The 23,783-nt window shown below is 40.1% G+C and overlaps 1 protein-coding gene across 2 annotated transcripts in view; it reads right to left on the bottom strand.

Moving 5' to 3' along the window:
- Positions 1 to 5,139: 5,139 nt before the first annotated feature.
- Positions 5,140 to 23,783, bottom strand: part of ZNF608 (zinc finger protein 608) — an 83,428-nt gene continuing 64,784 nt past the window's right edge. Inside the window, exons 4-10 of one of the 2 annotated variants that reach the window (XM_054287469.1) lie at positions 16,376 to 16,463; positions 13,451 to 15,902; positions 11,276 to 11,693; positions 10,560 to 10,732; positions 9,505 to 9,658; positions 8,176 to 8,257; positions 5,140 to 7,206 (exon numbers count right to left, since the gene is read on the bottom strand). In XM_054287469.1, coding sequence (XP_054143444.1) covers positions 7,200 to 7,206; positions 8,176 to 8,257; positions 9,505 to 9,658; positions 10,560 to 10,732; positions 11,276 to 11,693; positions 13,451 to 15,902; positions 16,376 to 16,463 — 3,374 coding nt within the window. In that variant the 3' untranslated portion in view covers positions 5,140 to 7,199. Of the gene's footprint in view, positions 7,207 to 8,171; positions 8,258 to 9,504; positions 9,659 to 10,559; positions 10,733 to 11,275; positions 11,694 to 13,450; positions 15,903 to 16,375; positions 16,464 to 23,783 lie in introns of those variants that run through there. The other variant, XM_054287477.1, reaches the window with a different exon arrangement.

The following is a 23,783-nucleotide window of genomic DNA, read 5'->3' as shown; positions in this document are numbered from 1 at the left end:
GACAGTAAACACCCTGTCCCTTGATGCTGCAGGCTGTGCCACTGAGGAAAGCAGAGCCACAGAGAGGGCAGCTCATCAGCTTATAAGCTGCTGGCATGTAGCAAGCACTCAACAGCTTCAGAACAGTCAGATCTGCCCCGAGGGCATTTGCTCCGCGTTAGCTCCACAGTGAAGGTCTGTCTGTCCAATGCCAGAGCTTTCTTTGTTAGGACTCACTGCAGTTTGTAGTGTCAGTGTCTGGGCACTCACCTGCTCCTGCTCAGTGACTTGTGTGACACCACTGCTCCTTGTGCTGCTTGGGTGACCTTGCTGGACCCACAACTCTCCAAAGCCCTGTATTTCACTACAGAGCACGCCACCAAAGTCTTCACAGCAGACTCAGAAGTTTTCTCCGAGGTCCCTTTTTTGTCAATGCCTCCTGTCCTCCCTACATATCAGGGCCAGATTTAATTGTACCCTCCCCTTTCTGGGCGCACATTGAATAATTTGCCAGGCCCAAACACTGATATACATATCCTGCTCTCCTTTTATACAACAATTTTGTTGTATGTTCACTAACCCTTTTAGAAGTAGGACAAGTTTTAAAAGCTTGTGATCTACTGTGAAGTGCAGATATAAAACTCCAAAGCTGAGCAGTCATTGCTATTGGAGAGCTATTTTATTGCCAATGGGCTACAAAAGAAACCCCTAAGCAAACTGGTATCAAACCATGCATATGGCGTATATATGTGGCCCTGTAATAAAGGGGAGAGTGAGTACATGAGCATCTGAGAGAGTACATGCACATGTGCTCAAGGAAGAAGGAAGGAGGTATACCAAATAGCAATTACTTGCTCTGCCTCAAGGGACCAAATGCTTATCTCAGTTGCAGAAGAGTCTGCCTAAGCCTTATGAGAGGTGTTCTAGCATAAAGAACTGGACTCTGTCTTGCTATTTTTAGTGTTTTCTTTCTCTAGCAGTTTCTTCTGCACTTTCTTTGGGGAAATAAATCCAAACATGGGAACAGACTCCTGGTCAATTGGTTTCAGGAAAGCCACAAGTCATTTAGAGTCTAAGGATTTGGTGATTTCTCTGTTCAGGGAAATCAGCTTCTTTTCAATCAGGAAGATAATGAATTAGGGCTGCAGATAGTTGTGGCAAAGATTGGTATTAAATTGTTATGTTCCAATGCACGGCATGGAACATGTTGTCATTGACATTTTAATGACCTTTTCTGTCTGGAGCTCAACTTGAAAATCAGTGGCTTGATGAGGCTCATCACTGCAAATACTTAAGCTGACTTAGTGACTGAGCAGGGAAAGGTATGAACAAAAGGAAATTATAAAAAGCAAGCCTTGCTTTGGCTTTTATAAGCAAAGGAAGAGCAGAAATTTCCGCTGCTTTTGCAGTCCATGTAGCCCTTGATGTGGTCCCTCCCACTCTCTTCTGGGGAACAGAGCCCCAAAGGAAGAAGGCAGTCAGCTTGCTGAAGCAGGCAGCAGAGCTGGCCACTGCTGAATAGGGAGCTCATTAATGAGAAACATGTTCTGTATACAGAAGGTGCCCAGTTTGAGTACATGTATTAAGAGCCAGCTCCTTTTACAGCTAATTGCCCCTTTCAGTCACTCTCGCTGGAAGGAGAGAGGAAAAAAATGCTCCTGTATCCTCAAGTTATTTTTAGTGTCATTGGACTCTCAAATAAAAGTTTATACTGTTGAGGAAAGAAGGATTAAAAAATAAAGTAAAAAAAAAGGACTGTTTTTTCATGGTGGCCGTTAACTATGCAGGGGGTTCTTCAATCTGGGGCTTTTTATTCCACATCTCATTTCCACTGTTTTGTTTGAAACATATAAAGACAAAATTCCTCTTTAACCTTATATTTGTCTATTTTAAAAAATATTAGCAGGGGTCTTACTGAAGGCCTTTCCCTACATAGCGTTCTGTAAGAAACACAAATCCCTTAAGAGCGGAAACTGCGCATCCTTAGTCATCCTAAAGATGCAGCCAGGACTGGGGGCTGGCAGGTACCACCCCACTGACCCCAGCAAAGGGGAAGGACTGTCAGGGTACAGCTCCAGCCCAAGGCATCTGTATCCCTGAGCCAGAGATGAACAGCCTGGGCTGAAATGGGAGTCCTGGGCCGCTGAGAAGGGGCAGGGAGCTCCATGGGAGGCTGGGCAGGGAGAGCAAGGCTTGGTAATGCCCTCAGGGCCTTGGAAACAGTTAAAAGAACCCAAATCATTTCCTTGTCAAGATGGATGCTTTAAAATTAGTCTCCTGTATTAAGGGTTTAAAGAGGATTTCAGAGAGCCTTTGCCTACTGATCTAATTCTACTTTTTATCAGGCATTGCTGCACTGTTTCATGAGGAAATCCTGTAGCGTTACCGCCCAAAGCAGTAAGCAAGCACTATCCTATTGTCAGGGAACTCAAATGATAGATATCATATAATTAATTAACATGCATCTTTATACCATTCAAAATAGCCATGGAAATGGAATGCTGCTGAAATATCTGTGAGGCTACTGGAAGTGAATTACAGGTATCAGCTAGGTCTGCTGGAATTCATTAATTTGGGACAAAATCTACACTTTCATAGCCCTAGAACATTTTTCTGTTGTGTTAAGGTGAAGATTAAGTTTTCTTCATGACAAATATTTCTAGGCTGCAAGTAATAATTACCTTAGCTAAACCTTTAAGTTTGCTAATTTATCAGTCCAGATGAGAAATTTCAGAGTTGCAACTGAAGTTGAAAGCTGTATTTAATGTATGTTGCACAGAAATTACTAACAGCCAGTGTAAGAATTTTAATGGTGTCTGTCTCCCCACCACTGGAACATATACAGCCTCAGCTGATGTCTCCTCTCCTTAATAAAATCCTCTTGTATTTCTTGGTAACAGTAAGATTCGACCCCCTCCAAAAGAAAAGAAAAAAGAAAGAAGGGCAAAAAAGAGGGGAAAAACAGAGGAAAAAAAAAAGCCAACCTTGGCAAAAAGGCTAAAGCTATGAGCATTTAGGAAATACTGACCTAGGAAAAAAGACTTCCCGAGGGAGAGCTGTAGTGCACAGTAATGCTATAGGGTGTTTAGTGCGGGAAGCTACATGAAGTGCTAAAAGTGAAACCAGAGCTTTCTTTCTAAAGCAGAACAAAGCTGGCGTATTAAGTAATGTATGTCTCCACTTCCCTCTGATTCAGGGAGATAAAGGCTCAGACTTCCTATGTGGGCTTCATATCATTCACAATTTCGAGTCATTGGTTGGTTTCAAAATATCTTTGAAAACTGTAATGCTTTTTGTCAGTTACCTTGGGCTCCTTGTTAACCAGTGGTCTGTCCTAGCTACTCATGGCATCTTGTGCTATCACCTGTGAGGGGCTGTTGCTGTTATTAAGAGGTAGCTATAAGTATGAACTGCAGGGTATGAATCTGAAGTGAAATATGTTCTCTGTCCCAAACACTGTAGGCTAAAGAGAGGCAGGATACATTAACACAGTCTAAGATAAAGGCGCAGGTCAACAGACGAATAGTGATGAAAGGAGAGAGAGAACTAATCAAGGGTCAAGCTCACAAATGTATGCAGAAAGCTTTTAAATGTGCAAATAGAGTTTTGATGGTATCAGATGGATGTAAGAGGGCTTGTTAAGCTGGCGAGTGGCACAGAGAGGGGAGAGGAGCAAAGAGGAGAGGGAGTGGTAACTAGCGTGAGATTTTGAGACAGAAACATAAGGACAGTACTTCTGTCAGTTGTGACAGTGACAAGACTCTGATACCAGGAATGAAATATGAATTAGACTCCCTGCCTGACCCTCACTGGTTCTCTGAGAAGAGCCAGGGTGGAGAGTTGTAGAAGGGCACTATATTGTCCTTTGTTTATGCCAATATCAACAATGTGTGTGTTTTAGGATGAATTCAAGGATTCTCTAAATTCATGTCCTTTGAGAGTCCTTGTCCTGACAGCAGTGACAAGTGTAACTCAAGACCAAATGTTTAAGCCCAACCAGTGCACCTACCAGAAGCAAGGAGGGGATGCGTGGCAAAGAATTAGCTTTGTGACTTCTCAGGTGTTCCCCAAGGCCACACAGAATTCTAAAATTACAAAACTGAAATTATGTTTCTCTTAGCTCCCATTTTCACCTGCTCTAGGCTAGTCCTGGTAGCCAGCCAGCTCAGTTGGTTAGACCCCTGTCCTGTTCCAGCCCCTAGAGCTACATGATCCCTCAGAAGGCACTCCACCCTCCTTTACTGTTCACATCCATTTTTCTCCCTCTGCAGGCATCACAGGCAGTAGCTCCCTGGCTGCGTTTTTGAGTCTCTGTGATGGGCTTGTACTGACAGACTTTTCATTTCTCTAGCTGCATTTACATGGACAGACTTAGAAACTCAAATGAGTGTACTACATAAGCCCTGCTTCACCTTTGCAAGACATCCAGGAACATCTGGATGAAAGACTGAAGCAAGGTCACTGTTAGCTGCTGCTGGAAGGGCAGGGTGGTTGAGGTCAGCTAGAGGTAGCCAAAAGTGTAATCCCATCCTGTGGAAAACAGAGTGCAAATGTATCTGTATCATGATGATTCTGTGGCCCCTTTTCAGTGACCAGCCTCTGCAGCTCTTAGTTCCCAGTGTATAAATTGTCTTCCTTGTATTACTGCTTCAGTTTGCTCTTCCTTTGGATGCTCACACAGTGGTGGATGACCCTGGCAGCTGCACATCAGTGCTCAGATGTGTGGGTGAGCACCTTTGGGGAGTGCTGAACCAGAGTGACACTCACTGTGGCACAGCCTTTAGGGAGGTCAGCATGCTAAGCCAGTGTTAAACCAAAAAGAGGGATATGAAGCCAGATGGAAGACATAATAATCTTAAATGGAGGAAGACAATATATGGCAAGAGATGTTAGCCACTCTTACAGACTTCAAGGATACAGTAAAACTATAATATTAACTGTAATTTTAACCGTTGCTTACCCTGTATCAATCAGAGTAATTCATTCCAGTTACTTATGACACTCAAACCACACTAAAAATCACCCATAGTGTGAATTTATAAGATCTACTTTACTGTGGTAGCATTAATGGTTTAGGCGGAAAAAAACAAAAGTCAATGGTATGTTTCAACACAAAAGCCATCTGAGCCTTTACTATAGAAGTAATAAGGCATTTATTATTTCAAGAGCCCTGCATTCACAATATCCCCTTTTTCAAAGAAAACACCCCTTCCTTCCCATTTTTTTATGAGGCTAACTTGTAGTATGTCACCACTGTGAGACTTCTGAATGTGTTCAGAACAAGACAATAATAGTAAGCCACAGATGAATGATGTGTAGTAAAAATCAATAAACCTTATAACTATTCACTAAGGGAACTGATTTTATGCCTATAAAAATAAAACAATTATAGCAATATTAATGGCAGATTCATCATAGTAATATAAAAGTCCAAGTGTGCTTGTCTGTTGGGAATCTTTAATTCATCCTTCTGTATTAAGTATTCACAAGGTAGAAGAAACGGAACCAACTCCAAGAACAATCTTTAACTTGCAGTAATTCACCCTGTCAAAAAAACCCCAACAAACACAAAACAAAAACAACCAGTAAAACTTTAAAAAACAGTTTTGACAATCAATGTAACTGGGATATGCAGAAAAAGAAAAAAATTAAAGCCTCAAAAACCTGACCAGTAAATTTGATTTTTTTCACATCACAATTAGTGATTTCATGTTACTGTGTACTGTATTAACTGCATTGTAACAAAGCAGGGGGTATAGCCACATAAAATATTTATCTTGTGGTAATGCAGGTTAGACACAGCAAAGGATTTTTTTTTACTTGACAGGTCCTCTGTTTTTAGGAATCTATTCATTTTTTGGGGGAAGGGCAATACAGATATAATAGGAAAAAATTTACCTATAATTTATAGCATACAGAGCTGCTCTAAAACAGGTATTAGAGACTTCAGTTCCACTAATACCATCCAAAGTGTTACCATGGGCCTTTTTTGAGCCTATCAGGGTCAACAGAAAGAGGTCCATCTGCCATCTGGCTTGGACCCTGCATTGCCCGCTGGGAGAGGACACTGGCACAGGCCCAGCAGGAGCACAACTAGGAGCTGTGCCATTGCTGCACCCTCTGCTATCTACAGCTATGACACATCTTTCAAAGTGGCTCAAGAACACCCAGAAATAAAAATAAAAATTAAAAAAAAATAAAAAAAATTAAAAATCAAAGTTTTTTCATTATTCTGATTGCCAAATTATTCAAGGCAAGTAAAAAAATGAAAGCATTTGATATAGGTTTTACATAAAATAAACTAGGTTACAGCATAAAACAAGTAAACAGGTAATGGCATTAAAGTCTCTCCTCTAAATCTGGGTAATTGTAAACATTAAAAAAAAGACTGCAGGACTATTCAAGTAATAGAACAATCACAGATGTCTTCTCATATGCAGGCTATTAGGTTATCTGCCATTCAAGATTATCAAAAAAGACATTTCATTATTCACAGATGCTCATTATCTCCATTTAAAATCTATACATTATATACAACACAGTTTTTGTGGTACTAGAATCCCCATGCCTTCCAAAGGTATATTTTTCACAATACACAATTACAATGAAACAGTGAGTACAGTAACATTTTACACTGATGCATCTTAATAGGAACCACCAAATAGACATCTACATTGTACCAAAGTGTCATCACAGTTAGCCTCTCTGAGAGCTTGTGGGAAATACCAGAAGGGTATGCAAGGTTCAGGCACACTGATACATAACATTATTTATTTACAATTGGAAAGGAAAAAAGAGAGAAGAAAAAGGAAAGGAAGAAGAAGAAGAAGAAGAAGGAGAGAAAGGAAACAAACAGCCTTTTGCGGTTAACGCCTTCTAACCATGACAAGTACATATCTCCATTTAGTGTGTGGTTCGCAACTTAGCAGCAGACCCTGTGTGCGAGCCTTGGTACTGATACAAAAAAAGTAAAGAATATATATATATTTTTATATATATATGTATATATATATATACGCATATATATATATATATAAAAACAGAAGTCTAATTACAGCAACATTTGTTACTCTGTGATAAAATCTGCAATTTACAAAAATGAAATGACTGGTTTTTGCCTGCCATTAAGGCATTTCAAATTAACACCATGGAACTGATGTCTGTAATAAAGCGCTTCCTCATGTGATCCAGTCACATGACAATGTTCATCCCCAAATTCATCATTCTCTGAAAAGAGAAAAAAGAAGGTTTTAGTAAGCAGAATCCTTTCCTCACACTTTTTTTTCTGCACCTTGAATGCATCATGAAATGAAATCTGTACAAGTATTCTAAAACCCAAGAAGAAAAGACAGCAAGCCCTATCCTCTTCCCTCCCCTGCCAGAAAAACAACATCGTGAGAAGTAACCTGTGTCAGGATTTTTTTTCTGTGTTCTGGTTCCCTATCATCCATCAGCTCTTCCAGGGCTACAAACATTTCTTACTCAAATAATTATAGCTAGTGGTTGCCTGTTTTAGCATCAGCTTTCAGACAGACACCCATAACATGGAACTTCATGGGTCTATTTGATACATTAAACTCTGAGTCTTAACGTGGTGGCAGTGAATGAAACCCTAATGTTGAAAGATGCTTTGGAATTTTCACTTGATATGGAACCATCATAATACAGTAGCTTTCCTCTTGACAACCTAGTAAATAACTGAGAGGCTTTCAGGCATATAAATGTATGACATGGGTGTGCAACTTAAATACAAAACCATCTCTAATGGGCTCCCAACAAAACTCCCTAAAAGCAAGAGCAGCAAGCCAGGCAGCCTTGTAGAATAGATAAAATCCTAAGTTCTTCTGGTCATGCATGGAACCAATTGAACATTAATTTTAAACTAATTTTATTAAAAATTTGGATCTTATATTTCACAATCTCTTGTTTTATCTTAATACCAGTGCTTAAAACACACTATATGGAAAATCTCAGAAGACAGACTACTTGTTCTGACCTATGTTACAATTAAAGAACACAACTAAGGACAAAATGTCATTCTAAGGAGAACAAAATTGCAATTAATCCAAACTACAAAGTTTTTCCTCAACTTTAAAAACTTGTGTCATACAAGGAAATGCACACCAGCAGGCTAAAAAAATCTGTGATTTACTTTCTCCTCTCTATGTTACAATATATAATTTATTGGCTATTTACCTTCTTTGTGCAGGAAACATACCAGATGCAGATGCCTGTGCAGCCACCTGCTGAGTGGCAACAAGGGCAGCAGAGGTCAATCCTGCAAGAAAGAAGAAACAAAGGAATGTTGATGTACCTCTGGTTTTAATGGATTTTTGTGGTCAGAGTAATGGAAGGAAGGATCTCTAAGGCAAACAACCAGAAAATGTAGGGGGGTTATCACTACATAAATAACAAATATTGCAGGCAACATTGTTAACACAATCTGCCCAGTATGATCAATATACCTTTCTGTAATAAACTGAACTGTCTTTGATATATATTCTACAAGAAATTACAGCATTTTTACTTACTGCATTCCTTTCCAAACACTGCACTGCATGATGCTAAGTGGGTTGTATGAGAGCTCATGAATAGGAAGCTCAGTAGAAATAATAGGTATCAGGAAACAACAAGAATCAAAAGTCACAGTGAATTACAGAAACGACATGCCAGCTGCTCAGGATACAATACTTTCATAATAACTTACCATTTTTACAGTTTTGCTACTGAACAAGCATAATGCATCCCAAAAGGCATATGGAATCACTGAATCACACTGAGAAATGTCAAGACTTTTACACAGGAAAAATAAATGCTGAGGCACCAAGTCAATGGAAAGAAGAAATGTCATTTAGCCACCAGTTGTGGTAGCACATATTTTGCTGCATGGGAGGAAACCTCCTTTTAATTCAGCTAGAGTCCACGGTTAGAGAAAAATCATTCAAAGACCGGTATAAAACCTAGGGAGAATAAATTGTATCTCACTGTGCTGCTTTTTCCCTGACTGCAACTTTGTGCACGGCATTTGCCAAAATACAAAGAGTCCTCTTTCAAACAGTCAAATTATAACAAGCACAAACCCTTGTGACTGGAATGCCTTGTACATAAAATATGTTCAGTATAAAAAGCTTTTGTCTTTGCTACACTTCCTCCATTGCTTACACAACCCTAATTATACAAAAAGGAGGTTGTTTGGTTTGGAGATTTTATTGCCTTTCAGCCAGTTAATGTCAGTTTGCAGGAGGAATCAAAACATTCATGTGGATGACAGCCTAACTGGTACATCTTTAATAATGCTCTGACACCCAGTTTTGGAAACAAAACTTGGTATTTCTCAGACATGAAGCTATTAATCTATTGCTAGTACTTGCTGTGAATTTTGAAGCCTTCCCCCTAAACGTAAAGCACATCTGTTCTAACAGCGCGATCTCTATTCAAAATGCTTCATGTAGGCATAATTTCCAGTGTCAAGGCAACAATTCCATGAGGCAAGCTAATCCCACCCATTGGCCATTTTCTGCTCACCTTGAAATGGGTCATACTGTCCAGGTATGAGGGGGTAGCCCATTCCAACGTGGGTGTGGTGGTGAGTGTGGAGGTGCCGCTGGCTGAAAGGAGAATGGCGGTCTCGCTCCCTCTCTGCTTCCCGCTCACGCTCAGCTGGTGATTTTTCCACAGGCTAGTAACAGAAAGTGAAAGAAAACTGATGTGAGAACTTTAAAAGGGATGAAATCACAATAAATCCATGTTACTACCTGTCAAAAACTTTTTGAATACAAATGACTGAAGCTCACTTTTTATGAAGCAGTATCTCTACTGGAGTATTTGCACTTGATTCTAATCTCAAGCTATTCTTTCTGGATAATGGAAGATTTCCCAAGGCAGAAGATTTTGAGGCAACACACTGCATCTTGAAGACACCATGGTGACTTCTAGATTTGGGCTCCCTGAAGCTCAGCTGGCTTGCCAATGCCTGAACAACCTAGGTGAGCCGCTGAAAATGCTCATTGTTCTAAAGCTCTCGGGGGATCAAGTCTGACCGAATAGCAGAAAAACTACTTTTAGAAAATACAATGAGAGCCAGGGACTTGCTCACAATTTTAACCAGCAACAACTTATCTGAAAGTGAAATAACAGTAATTGTTCCAACTTTGTAAATCTCATTTGTAAATCTTCAGAAATTGGGGATGGTAATCAGCTACTTGGAAGATGTGAATTCTTGGCAAATACAAAGAGGGGATATTATCAAATCCTATAGCCCAACTTCTCATTTCATTATGTTTCATTAGGTTCCTGTTTAACTGCAAAAATCTGTGCACCAGGAGGTATCTCTGAATCTGTATTTTTATATTAGTCTATTCAAGACAGGAAACCTCAGCACAGAACTGTGTTGGATGTGTTACTTCCAGTTTATGCCACAGAAGCATTCTGACTATAAACTGCTTTTATTATAAGCTGTACTATAAAGAAGAATCATGCACTCATAGCTTGATGCCAGATGGTGTGCTTCCCGCAGTTATGTTCCTCCTCTACCCCTTCCTGTATGTGACACTCTCCAGTAAGAACAGACAAAGCCTTACAACAGGTGACTTGCTGCGATACTGGTTGGCATGCTGCTGGAGCAAATCCAGTGCTTTGGACTCAGTGGTTGATTTTGCATTGATGCTCGGGCTGGTATTGACCTTTTCTGCCTCTTCTCTCCCTGACATCTTCCCATAAACTGGATAATGAAATCCTGGAGAGAGATAGGCCCCTGCGGGTAAACAATAAATACCACATCAAGTTACTGTTTTTACATTTTGATTAAATCAAGGTAGGAGGAGACAATATCAGAACTGACAATTACGTCAAAAGTAGATCACATGACTACCAAATGGCACGACTGCTCTTCAATTTCATCACCTAATTTGCCCTGATGAATGGAGGTTATAAAGAGGGTTGAGTTGATAACCATTTCAGACATTTATGGGTCTTATTTAAGTAAAAGGAATAGTAACTATAATGGTTCTGACAGTAAGTGCTTAGAATATTTTTATAGGCAATAAATTATCTGTCAGTCTAACAGCAACAGCAGACTGTCAAGTGTTGAGAAACTTGAGAGTTCATAAAAGGAACATCTTGTATTAAACCAGTTTCATCTACAGAACATTCCCCAGTGGAAGCACAAGCAACACAATGTCATCCATGAAGCTTCTAATTTAGCCTAGCTACTAACAGAAATATTAAAATGCAGACTTTACTGAACCTGAGGATGCAAATCTTAACTAGCACACAAGGCAGGTTTTGGAATACATACCAGGATAGCTGTGCATTAGGACAGGAGAGACTGCGCGATAGGCCGGGTGGTTGGGATCGTACATCTGCGGATACGGGTAAGCATGCAAGTACTGGATGTATGACTGATGCTGACTCATTGGTGAGGAAACTGCTACTCTAGCACCCCGAGAGTCCTTCCAATTTACAGGAGTCTTTTGATCATCGTTTTTTATCTTGCTCTCATCCACTGATTGAGAATCAGAACGCTTGACCTCTTTGGGCTCCTCTTTAATGCTTGCTAATGAGACAGGAAGGTTAGGCAGGGAACTTTCCTTGTTAGGTGTTTTTCTAGGGCTGTCTTCTTTTAACTTTTTCTCACGATCAAGTTCTTCTGATTTTTGCTGATCAAGGTATTTGGGCTGATAGACATAATGATGCCATGTTCGTGAATCTGGATCCTAATAAAGAGGAGAAAAAAATTGTTCTGAACTTAGAGGTAGAACTAAGTTTGTTATTGGTATTTCCCACATTTCGGTTAATGTATTTTTAATACCATATCCCCATTACATAGAGGAGAGGTTTACTTGCCACAGAGTGCCTTGAGCTCAAACCAATATTCCCATGAAGGAGCAAGAGTCTATTATCAAAATTTAATTCAATTGCTTCATCTTATATCCTTCTTCATGCCTTTAACTAGTTTAATCATGAAATACATGTGCAATGTAATGAAGTTCTGAGACTATGTTATTCATAACACATTTTAATTAAAGCCCACAGAAAGACTTTTCCCACTAGAGAGCAAAAAGTATCTGTGAACCACAAAATTAGAGCTGGTTAATGATGTGCCAGAGTACTTAGAATACCTGGAACAATGCTCATGAAAAGCTGATCTAGCTGGCAAGATTCTAATGCTACCGCTGGTATTACATCCAGGAATCAGTGGAAGTCAAACATTAAAGCAGACTTTTTCAGCTGACAATCTTATTTTAAGTTTGTAAAGTTACAGGTACGCAAGTATTTATTGGATCAGAATCACATGATTTAAAGAACATATACTGGCCACTGTAAATACTTTTAAAAATAATGTATTACACAGACCAGTTTATAAACATGTTACAGAACTGGAGAGGGGAGATCTTCACAATGCTACACCAAATCACTACAGAGAAGTAACAGGAAGACTTCTTTTTCTGGTACAGGATATGCAAGAGCTAATTGTCAACATTTTCTCCAACTGACAGACATTTATGGCACATGGCACAGAAATATAAGCACGCAACTAAACACTTGAACAGTCTGGTTCAAATACTCACTTGAATCAGCAGAAATCTTCTCCTACTTAGGGCTGTACCATCCCACTTCCTTTAGAGCTCTCTACTCCCACTCCCCTGATCCCACTGTACATTGAAAGACAGCCTGTGAGGGTGAAGTCTGGGATGTACCATACACCAGAACATGAAAGTATCAAGCATTGAGGCTCCAGTTCAGAGCACGGAGACAGTTGCATTGCCTCAAATGAAGGCAATGTGACATCTACGAGGGTCAGCATGAAGCCACTGGATAAAATTCTGGTCCCACTGAAGTCAATGGCAAAACTATCACTGACTTCAATGGAGAGAGGATTTCATCCATTGTGTAGGTCTGTAGGGGCTTGAGGTTGGTTGAGGAGAGAAGGGGAACTTAACTGCTTCAGAAAGGTCACCTTGGGTTAAGATAAAGAGCTATGCTTTAAGCCAACTCTTCAAAGAACCAGCTCACCCATCTTTAGTAAATGCCAACTGTTATTTAACAAAAAAAAGAAACACTTCAAACCATGTTTCAAATCTGCTTTAAGTCCTCTCACAATGAAAGCTGCTTATTTTGCTTGAAATTTCTTATTTTTGAACTAAGTAAACTGCTTACCACTTACATCTAAAAGAGAAATCTAATTCTACTTTATTCATGCATATAATTTAAAATAGTCTGTTCAGGTTGTAAGCCTGTGCTCTGTCACCACCTTACTAGACTTTTTAATTGTATTTTTTTTGTTTTTGTTCTTTTCAAACAGCTCTACTGGAAGGCTTATTGGTCTATTCACAGACTACAATACAATCCAGCATGAAAAAATGATGGTGGAGCTTGTATGGCTGCAGAGGTAGAAAAATGTGGCAGAAAGTAAATCTCACGTCTTAAAAGATAAACCAAGACACTCTTGTTCCATTTCCTGTGATCTCACCTGTTTAAATCTTGTGGTTGGATCTACTCCTGTTTGCTTCATTGAATCCATAACAGATTTCATCTCCACAGCCTCCTTTATAAGCTGGTGGTTTTCCATTTGTTTGGCTTTGAAAGTGTCCGACTGAAGCTGCTGCTGGTGATTGGAAAGGATCTGTGATTTGCTTGTCTCCTCACCTTTGTTAGGAACGGATGACCCTATTTTAGTGTTATTTTTGCTGGACTCTGGAGTTGAAGGGGCCTTTGAAATAGTGGCAGATGGAATATTCTTCTGCTTGTTGTCATCCTTCCCAATCTCTTTCAAGGGGGGGTCATTCTTCCTTTCACAGTCCCTCCCACTTTGTGCCATTTTCTGTTCTGCTAGTCTCTGGTCCTCATAGTATTTTTCATACTGCTGCCTGTAAGCAGGGTTGGAGGCCATTAAGGACTTTTGGTCCATATAGAGCCCATAGGCATACTGTCCATAATAAAGTGACTGAGCAAGTGCAGGGTGTCTTTGAGTTATTACTGACTGATGTTGCGGCTGCAAATTAGAGGAAGTGCTTTCGCTTTTCTTGGCATCTGACGATTCTGCCTTCTCTTTCTTTTCAGCCTCCTCCTCAGCCTCTTTTTTAATCTTCAGCCCCTGTGGGGTACCGCTGTTCCCAGCTGCTGGGGCACTGACCTGTCCAGAGTGCAAGTAACTTGGGGAATAGTAAGGATCGTAGCCATGGTAATAGGGAGAATGAGACTCTTTCCCTTGAGCTGATTGTGCTGTGGTCGAAGAATGTCCTTTTACAACACCATCTTTATTAGAAATAATATCCGATGGAGAGCTGGCCTTTGACCTCATGCCCTCTGACCTGCTGTCAGAGCCACCATCATCAGCTGCATCAGAAATATCTGAGTAAGCAGGGCTGTTGGTTTTAGCGGCCGTGCTGTCTGCGCCATTCTGTGTCAACACGTGCAGTGGGGCCATGGCAGATTGTCCATTCACCAAAGTGCTGCATTCCATCCTGGAGGCACTCCCTATGGAAGGGCTGGGCGCATTGTCTGTGAATGTGTAAACTTTATCAGCTTCAGCCTTAATACTTGCCATCCTGCTCTCTTGAGATTCTGACAGTCCATTAGCTAGCACTTCGTTCTTGTTGAGATGGTCCTTTAAAAAATGTCCAGATAAGTCTTTTCCAGACCCTTTTGAGTCCTCCAGCTTCCCCAGCTTAGAATCCATCTTAGGGCTGCCCGTCTCTTTGCTTTCTTTGTCCTTCAGCTTTCGCTTCTCCTTTTTCTTTTTGTCTTTGAGTGATGTGAGAGCTGGGTTTACAGTGCTGGGCTCTCCCATAATTGTGGGCTTTGGTTGAATGGGTTTCAGTGGAGGGCTCTTTGGTGTAGCCTGAACAATAGTAGTTGTTAGAGAGGGCAGTCCTGGTATTGTCCCTGTAGTGGTGGTTGTAAAGGCTGTAGTAGGTATAGCTATTAACTGGGGAGGAGTTGGTGCTGGTGCTGGGGCAATGGGCCTGGCCGTTTTCAGCTTGGAAAGGTTTTTATCCACTTTGCAATTGTTTGATTTCTTGCCTTTATCACCTAAACTCTTCTTGTCAATTAATCCTTCAGCCTCCAATTTCGGCATTTCAGTTTGCAAATTGCCATCTGCTACTGAGCAATTATCCAGTGTGGCTGCCATGTTAGAAATTACTGGAAGGCTGTTCAATTCACTGTTCAGACCCTTCTTTTTGCCAGAATTCTTGCCAGTTTTGGAACTGATAACTGAACCAGGGCCATTGCTGGTCAGTTCCCTCTTTCCCTTGGGGGTCCCTGGGGTAGCAATGGAGGAAGGAGATGTCGGTGCTTTTAGTGGATCAAAGCCTGGCAAATTTGTGCTTTGCTCGCTGCATTCAAGTGCCACATTACTCAGTGCTTCCTCACAGTCTGAAATTTTGTCTTCACTGTCAGGCTCAAACTCCAGTTTGTTTTCTGGGTCTAAGTGTGCATGAGCCTGATGGTAACGTAATCCATTAATGTGCTTGTACTTCTTGTTGCAGTTGGGGTGAGGACAGTCAATCAGCACTGGGGAAGAGCAGCCTTGGTCCAAAAAAGCAGTCTCGGGTTTCCCCTGTGGGGTGGTGGGAGTGCTTCTAGAATTAGTACGAATGCGTTTTCCAGACTTATTGTCCTCTGAACTGGAGTTCAAATCCAGCTCCATAGGAGGCTTAGTTTTCCTCTTGTTTGTGGACGAGGGGCTGGCTTTGACTTCATCCATGGCGCAGTTTGGGGGTGTTCTGCGCCCACTTGAGTTAAGGCTGCCCCTCCTCCCCTTCCCATTGGCACCACCTCGATTTTTACTCGGAAGTCCTCGGGACTCAGCGAAACCCGCGTCGTTCCCGGGTACGGCCGCAGCTGCAGCGGACCTCGCCCGCTTTCCCCTGCCCCGTCCTCCGCGCATTTCCAGGTCACTTGTTGGCGATTCACAAAACCTGTACAAACAATAGATTCCATCAGCAGGAGCCATGAACTGAAAAAATAACAACCACCACCATGTCCCGTAAGAGAACCTTCGCACATGTTAAAGGAAAGATGTCCTTCTGACAAGTGAGAATGTTACAGTGTCAAAGGCAAAGTCATTAAAAAAAGACAAAAATGGTACGGACATATCCACCTGGTGAGAACAATGGAGCAAAACGTTTTCCTAACTTAAAGAAATGCATTTTGAAATTAACTGCTCTCTGACTGAATCCCATGTATTTCCTCTTCCCTCTCAAAAATGCAAAAGTAAAATAAAGAAGAGCTTCCACCCCACGTTTCACTCTGGAAGACAGAACTACTCAATTCACTCGTGCATGTTTTCAATTATAACCAGTTGTGCTTTATTAATCTCTGTACGGTCTCTTGCCTGAGACTGGGGGTTAAAATACAGCAGAGAAAAAATACACTCAGAATGTTTGCCTACCTCGGAGGGGCCCAGTCATGCTTTGTGCAGTCCAACAGTGTTCCCACGTAAGTCTTGTTCCTCCATGTAACATTTACTACCAGGACACCTGTCAGTGAGCAAAAAATAAAGTATTATCACACATAAGAACAATAACTGGGATAGGCTTTTTGTTTTGCTCTTTTTCTTTTTTTTTTTTTTTTTTTTCTTTTTCCTGTCCTTTCCTCACAAAGTAAGACATTTACTCTCATTTGCTTTCAAACACTCTGGTCTATATTCTTCCTCTTTTCTGGTTTCAGTGACCTCAAGTTAAAACCCACAGGAAAGACTGCAAATGACAAAGAACAAGAATTAGTGCACCCATGTGTGTGTGTGCAAGACAGCTTGCCTGTGTGACGGTGTGTGTGTAATCAAGATACAGCTGACAGAAGGAAATGGGTTTTGCCATGTCCTGCTGTAAAACAGCAACACTCACCTCTTAATTTTGCTATTATTGCACATAATTGCTTTCACTTGGCAGCCAGCCAGCGTAAACTAAGCACCAGTTACAGTGTTTAAATCAGAAGGTGACTGAGAAGAATAATCTGCTTTGCTTTGAACAATATGATAATGATGCTTCTATTTACCTGAAATTACTCATATCCAAACACACAAACATATACATGTATGCACTGCAAGTCTTGTTCAGCAGATATGGCTCAAAAAATTTATTATTTGCCTTGCTTTTGCTCCTGTGGAAAGTGAGAGACTAGATATGAAACTTCAACCATACTACAGTTAAGGTAGGAGTAATTGCAATATATATTTATATAGGAAAAGGGATCCTTCAAAAAACCTACTGTAATTTAATTGCTTTTTCCACTTATGACTTTTATTAAATGCAAATTTGCCTGCCTAAAGCAGAATTCTAATTTCGTTTTATTTGAATTATCCCTGTAAAATTTGTGAATGATAAGGCTATTGTAAGTAACAAGAGAATAAATGTAGGGGATGTCATTCAAATGTTTTCAGGTTGCCCTCAAACACTTCTTCACATAATTTATCATCATGTTTATGGACTAGCCAGCATAATGACCCCTTTAATTCATTAACTGCCACAGATAAACAGAAGGTAGTATTATTGAGCCAGACATCTCTTCTCATTAGAACACACACTGAAATAAGAAATACATTTTATCTAACAAAGAAAGGCACAGTACAAAATGTTCCAAATTTATGAGAGGCGTGAAGACAGCAACTCGCAGCTGACAGCCTTGTTTTTCCTCTGCACTTCCCTTATTCTATCTGCAGCGTCTCTGTAATAGAAATGATTATGGCATTGTGCCAGAATGTTTCCAGCCCATCTTTTGCTTTGTCTTACCAGTGCAATTTCTAATTTTGCAATGAAACCATCCTCTCTGCTGCACTGAGGCGAAGTTAACACACAAGCAGCAGCTTATTTCCTGAGGGGTCTTTTAGCAGCAGGGAAATATTTTAAATGTTGTTAGCAGAGGTACCAAGGAAGAAGGGATTTCCTTGAAAATTCTCTGTAGCAGATTTGAAATTTAACCCCCATATGGTTTTTCACTGCAATTAGGCAACTCTAGAATTTTGCGCACTGGAATGAACTGGTCTGAAGCATGAAAGACAAACTGCACTTCCAGCCAGTGTCAGTCAGGTCCTAGAGAAACCATGGAGAAGATGTTTAGGAGAGATTTGGTGTGGCACTTAGTCCCACGGTCTACTTGACAGGGTGATGTTGGGTCATAGGTTGGACTCGATGATCTCAGACATCCTTCCAAGCCTAACTGATTCTGTGATTCTGTGATCAGGGTTAAAAGGCCATGCTGTATTTTCATGACCTATGCAAACTAAGCAAAGGCTGCAAAGACGCCAAGGCTGCTTTATGTTGCCCCTGGCTTAGGCATGGAGGTAGCCAGGAAGTGCTGGGGTCCAGGGAGGAGGAGGAGGAAGAGGAGAACAACCCAGTACATCCAAGAGGAAATATCTGTTGGTAGAAATGGGGTTTCTTACAATGAGCAGCTCTATATTCCCACTTGCCATTCACAGTCTAGAGAAAAGAGATTGTATGGGTGTTTCTCTGGCAGCCTTGATGCCTTTCTTCCACTATAACAGCTTGTCATCTGTGACTCTGTAAGGCTCCAAGTGAAAATCTTGAGTATTTTCCACTGGTAAACTGTATTATGGCAGGCAGCATGTCTATCTGCAAGCAGTACAGTTTATCCCTCAACCCCACGAACCAGCATTTGTCCAGTCTCCTAAAAGTACCAAGCAAAGAGAGCTCTCTGACATCCCATGGAGTAATTGCTGAAGAACTAACTTTGTCATTTATTCTTCCCCAGCTAGTTAATTTTTATCCTTTTTAAAAAGTAATTGTTACTTTGTGGGGATTTTTTGAGTTTGGATCATTATTTTTTTTAGGGGGGTGGTTGGTTTGTTTGGTTTTGGGTTTTTTTGGGAGGATGTCTTAATAAAGGTTTATTCTCACCTATCTTCCTTGTAATCTTGCCTATCTCTATGTGCACTTTATTAATTTATTTATGTACCAGACCTAGGGATAGTTTGTTACCTATTGACAGAAAAGAGGGCAAGGTAGAAGGCATAGAATAGTGAAAATAATAAAAGCCCCTGAAATCAATACATATTTCAATAATTCTACAAAGACTTTTAAATGACCTTCCCATGTAAAAAAGTCAGTATTTCAAAAGCAAACACAAGTAAGCTCCCCCCTTAAATCTGCTACATATAGCATGTCATTAAATTTGTTAGGCTTAGCAAAGGTCCCATGCAAGTAGGAGAAAATATTAATCTCCATGTTGTGTTAGCTGTGGCAAGGAATACATTTCCTTTCCTTAATGGACAGCACATTGCTCAGCCACACAAAAGACTCCACAGAACTGGCAGGGAAGATAACTCGTTTACTCTTCTAAGATTATCACAGAAATGGGTGAGGAAAATATAAGTAACATGGGAGGTAGGGATCTAAGGATATGTGCAAGTGGAAGAGGCTTACTAGGCCAAAGCACCAGAACATGAAAATGGAGATGACTGAGCTAGTGATGCACACAATGTACTTGATGCAGTGCTGAAGAGAAAGGATTATTCTTCTAAATCAGGGTGTGCTGTTTGTCCTGGCACAGCGTTCAAGCTCAAAGCAAGAAGCTCTGCTGAGCCTGCTCTGTCCCAGGGGCTGGAGCAGTGCTGGCCCACTCCCAGCATCACTGGCCATGCACTCAGGGATGCAGCAGCCCCTCTCTGGGTCATTCCAGCTCCTCTCTGCGCACCTGTGTGCCCATGTACCCCCTTCATCTTGCGAAGGAACACAACTACCACACACCGGACCAAACCTCTTGAGGGCTGTGCCAAATCATAAGAAGTTCCTGTAATGAGACTTCCTATCACATCAGACAACATAAAATGTAACAATAACCCATTTAACATTGCCTGAACAAGAGAGAAAATGCAAAGACAGTCTGAGGAACCCACAGGTTTCATACTGTCTGAAACAAGAGATGCATTTTCACCTTATAAAAAGCCCAAGAGGCTAAACTTTTTAAAATACTTTACTGAAGAATGGGGAAAAAAAATCAGGTGCTTGTAATGAAATGTACCTGAGGATATTTGGACTCTTTAAGATTCTAATTCAGGAGGAAACTAAGCCAAATATCTAATTCCGTTCCTGTGAGGTTAGATCAAAAACCAGTGAATATACACCACACACACAAATGTTTCTTTGAGAAACTAGGGGTGTCATCTTAAAGAGTTTGACCAGTTACTAGAACACAGTTCACAAGAGTTGAATGTAGCAAAGAAAAACTTATCTCTCCAAAATATATAATATATAAATTTCTTAAGTTTCATTTGGTTGATCATTCCATTTGCAAACTGTATAACTATTCACAGTTACAGTATATCTGAAATTAACAATACTTCCTGCAGCCTTCCGTGTCATGTGTCCTACATTAAAGCAAAAAAAGAATATGAGAATTAAATGTTCTGAAGTTACCACCCATGCTACTCTTTATCATTAAAGAGTAAACACAGTAAGCACAGAATGTTTTATGTGTGGGAATTACAAAATGGTGTTATAATGTAAGAAAATGGGGTAATATTACCCAGAAGTTTTAGAGTTCACCTACTGTAGTTTTTCTGCCAAAATCCATTATTAGGCAAGGCACAATCATATCCAATGTATGACAATGGCACATCCAGGATGTCATCTGGTGCCCACCACCGTCAATAGAAGCTCCTCCTTTAACATCAAATGTTGTCAGCCTTTTAGGAGCAAGACAAGATTCTGTATTTTGCTGTTTTCCTTCACAGTTTGTGTACCATTATGAGACCTTTTTCTTTACTCATCATAATCATAACCACAATGTTAATGGCAAAAATTTTCAGGCAGGAAAAACTAATGCGTGCCTATAGGAATACAAAGCCATTTTACATAAGCACTTCTGATAGGAAACGCACAAAACAACTGTGACAATTTTTACCAGAATTTTCTTATGGAATGAAAAGTCACATGTCAATAAAGTAGTATGTAAGAATGCAATTTCAGAAATCTACAGCAAAAACCTCACTTTTTATGAGTTCTGTGGATATGATGTATCTTTTCTTCCCCTGTCCCTTCTTCTGCTTTTCAGTGACTGCCTCCTAACAAAGGCCAGAACCAAAACTTGCTATTTACTATCAACTATATCTTGTAGAATGAAATATGTCATCACAAGTTGGAAATGAAGTAAATAACCCTGTTGCTAAGAAATGCAGATGTGCTATTTTGACATATTAAAATCAGAATCAAAGGCATTTTCAGTACCAAGTAAGAGTATTGTTCATATGGATTACTCTGGCACTGCAAGTTTAGCAGACACACCTACACTCTTGCAGACATTCCTTCATTCAAAGACAAAAACCCCCTGAAGTACCTAGTCTTAAAAATATATTAATTTCTTTGTTTTCTTGACTCTGTTTTCTGCAATGATCATAAGCCAAGAATGTTTATGTTTGTATCCAAAACTTTGAAAATGAGCTCATGTGATGAGGAATCAAATTATCATATCACTACCTTAAATGCGGGCCCCAGCTTTTAAAAATACTGTCTTTAGAAAACAAATATGTTCACATTCCAATACAAGTAGGCACTACTCAATAAATCAGATTGGAAGGCCTGACTTAATTTTTACAGCACAGGCTACTTTTGTGTTCAGATCCCAGCAAATGCTACAAAATCCTGGTTTAGTCCAAACTGATTATTTCACCAGGGAATACTCAGCAGACCACTTATCTGAGAGGGTAATCCTTCATTTTTGTAAAAGGAGCTGCTCCCTCTGCTCTTAGTGGACAATCTGGCCGAAAGCATCTGTAAAATTCTGGAGAAACCAGATCTGCAAAAAGTCTTTCTGAACACTTCTTTGTTGAAAAATATTTATATGATCTTTCAAAACTAGGAATGATTTGTCTACTTTTCAGTCATCAGAAGTCATGTATATTTAAAAAGTCACACATATTTTAAAAGTCACATAAGTCACTTTCCCTTAAACACAAGTGGAAGCCTCTGTTGTAAAATTCCAAAATTAGGTTCTGCCTACTACCTTTACTATCCTGAGTATCATTTCAAAACAATTTTTCCTGATGCCAGAGGAAGATCTCTAAAGTAGACTACACTTTCCAGAATTATTTTAGTAAGAATACTTCTTTAAAAGGTTAATATGATAAATTCTTGTAGCAAAAATCTCTGTGGCATAGTAGTTCTTCAAGGTTGAGATGCAATCCTGGTATAGAGAAGCATCACATCATTACTTGATTACTGTTACGAGTATTACTTGTAACACTACAGCATAATCAATTCCTTGTATCTTCATGATTAGTGAATCCACAAATATGTTTGCAAGTAAAATTTGATTTGCCTCTTGTCCCTGCCATGCCAAGTACAAACAACACAGACATGCTTGGGATAGCCAAACCATGGCATATCTGTCATGAGTGAGTACACCACCCCCACCGATTAAACATGTTTTATTCCACATCTGGCATTGCAATTTTTTTGGTCCCACCCGTATCTATTTGACATCACTCCATAACAATAGCCAAAATATGTGAAATGCAAAAAGCTGCAAGATGAAAATCTATATTCTTAGTATTGTCTCAAGATTTTTTGTTGCCACTGGCTTAGTAAAAGCAGTACAACTCATTTGCCTCACAACCACCATATCCGCCACATCATCATCAATCCCACATCCACATATACACCTGCAATTCAACCGGGCATAAAAAACACAGAACAATTTTTATATTAGACTTGCAATGCAAATGGCTTATTCCTCCCTGATTGCTTCCATCCAGAAAGTAATCTAAAATGATCAGTAAACAATCTCCGTATGAAGCCACATCTTATAGACTGAATGCTGATCTGGGAGATGTACAGTTTATATACTACTTTAATCACACTCTGTCTAGCATGGCACAAGAACTTAACTACATCTACAGCAGGTGCACATGTAACCGGCATCAACACCAGCCAGCCTGAGGGCATAATGATTGTCAGGTGGCCTGGAAATGCAAGACTGGTGGGTTTGCTTTTTTTTGTTTTGGTTTGCTGGTGGGATTTTTTGGGCCTTTTTTTAAATTTTTTTTCCCCCAAGAGCCCTATTGCAGCACAGAATGTTTGAAAAGTCACTTTAACCACATCCTGTAATCAGACCATCTGGAGCACAGATCTGCAATTAGTCATCGTGGGCACTGGACTTTATCTGAACAAATACTGTACAGCAATGAAGATGAGAAGATTGGATAGCATCAAGGAAAAGAAGCATAATGAAATACTGCTGGTGTAGTCATAAACCACTGAGGCGCTTACCTGTGGTGTTAATTCTGCATTCTGTACTTTATGAAAGCATAGCAAGTTTAAAGGTTAGAGGGCTGAGAGGCTAAACTCTGCTATTTTAGTTAATGTTGCCCTGCTGGTGGCTAAAGCTGGACTACAAACTACAGTATCTTCTGCAATAGCCTAACAGAGTAAGATCACATCTGTGTGATTTCCAGTAAGTTCTGAGTAATGACAACCTACATTTCATGGATACTTTATTTGAATGTCATACCCTTTCTTTTCTTTTCATTATGAAGCCATTGGTAAAATAAAGGTAATATTGAAAGTAGGAACTACCACCTTGGTTTAAAAGCAGCCGTTTTATAGAATCTGTTCCCTGGACTGGCAATACATACTCCCATTTGCATTCAAAAAAGAAGCAGCAATTATACAGTGAGGAGTAGCTCTTGGAAACATGGAGCTGGGCCATCAAGCAGACAACTTTTTAATCCCGCCTAATAATTACTGTAATAGATTTTCTTAATCTAGAAGTTTATCCCAGTGCATATAAAAGAATAAACACTCCCAATAACTGAAGAAATCCTGTTTCCCCATGAGCCCATG

The sequence above is a fragment of the Melozone crissalis genome, unplaced genomic scaffold (genome assembly GCF_028551555.1).
Source record: "Melozone crissalis strain CALT ecotype California unplaced genomic scaffold, PUWL_Pcris_2 ptg000005l_1, whole genome shotgun sequence".
Lineage (NCBI taxonomy): Eukaryota > Metazoa > Chordata > Aves > Passeriformes > Passerellidae > Melozone > Melozone crissalis.
The sequence above is the reverse complement of the archived record's forward strand: the minus strand, read 5'-3'. Positions and strand labels throughout refer to the sequence as shown.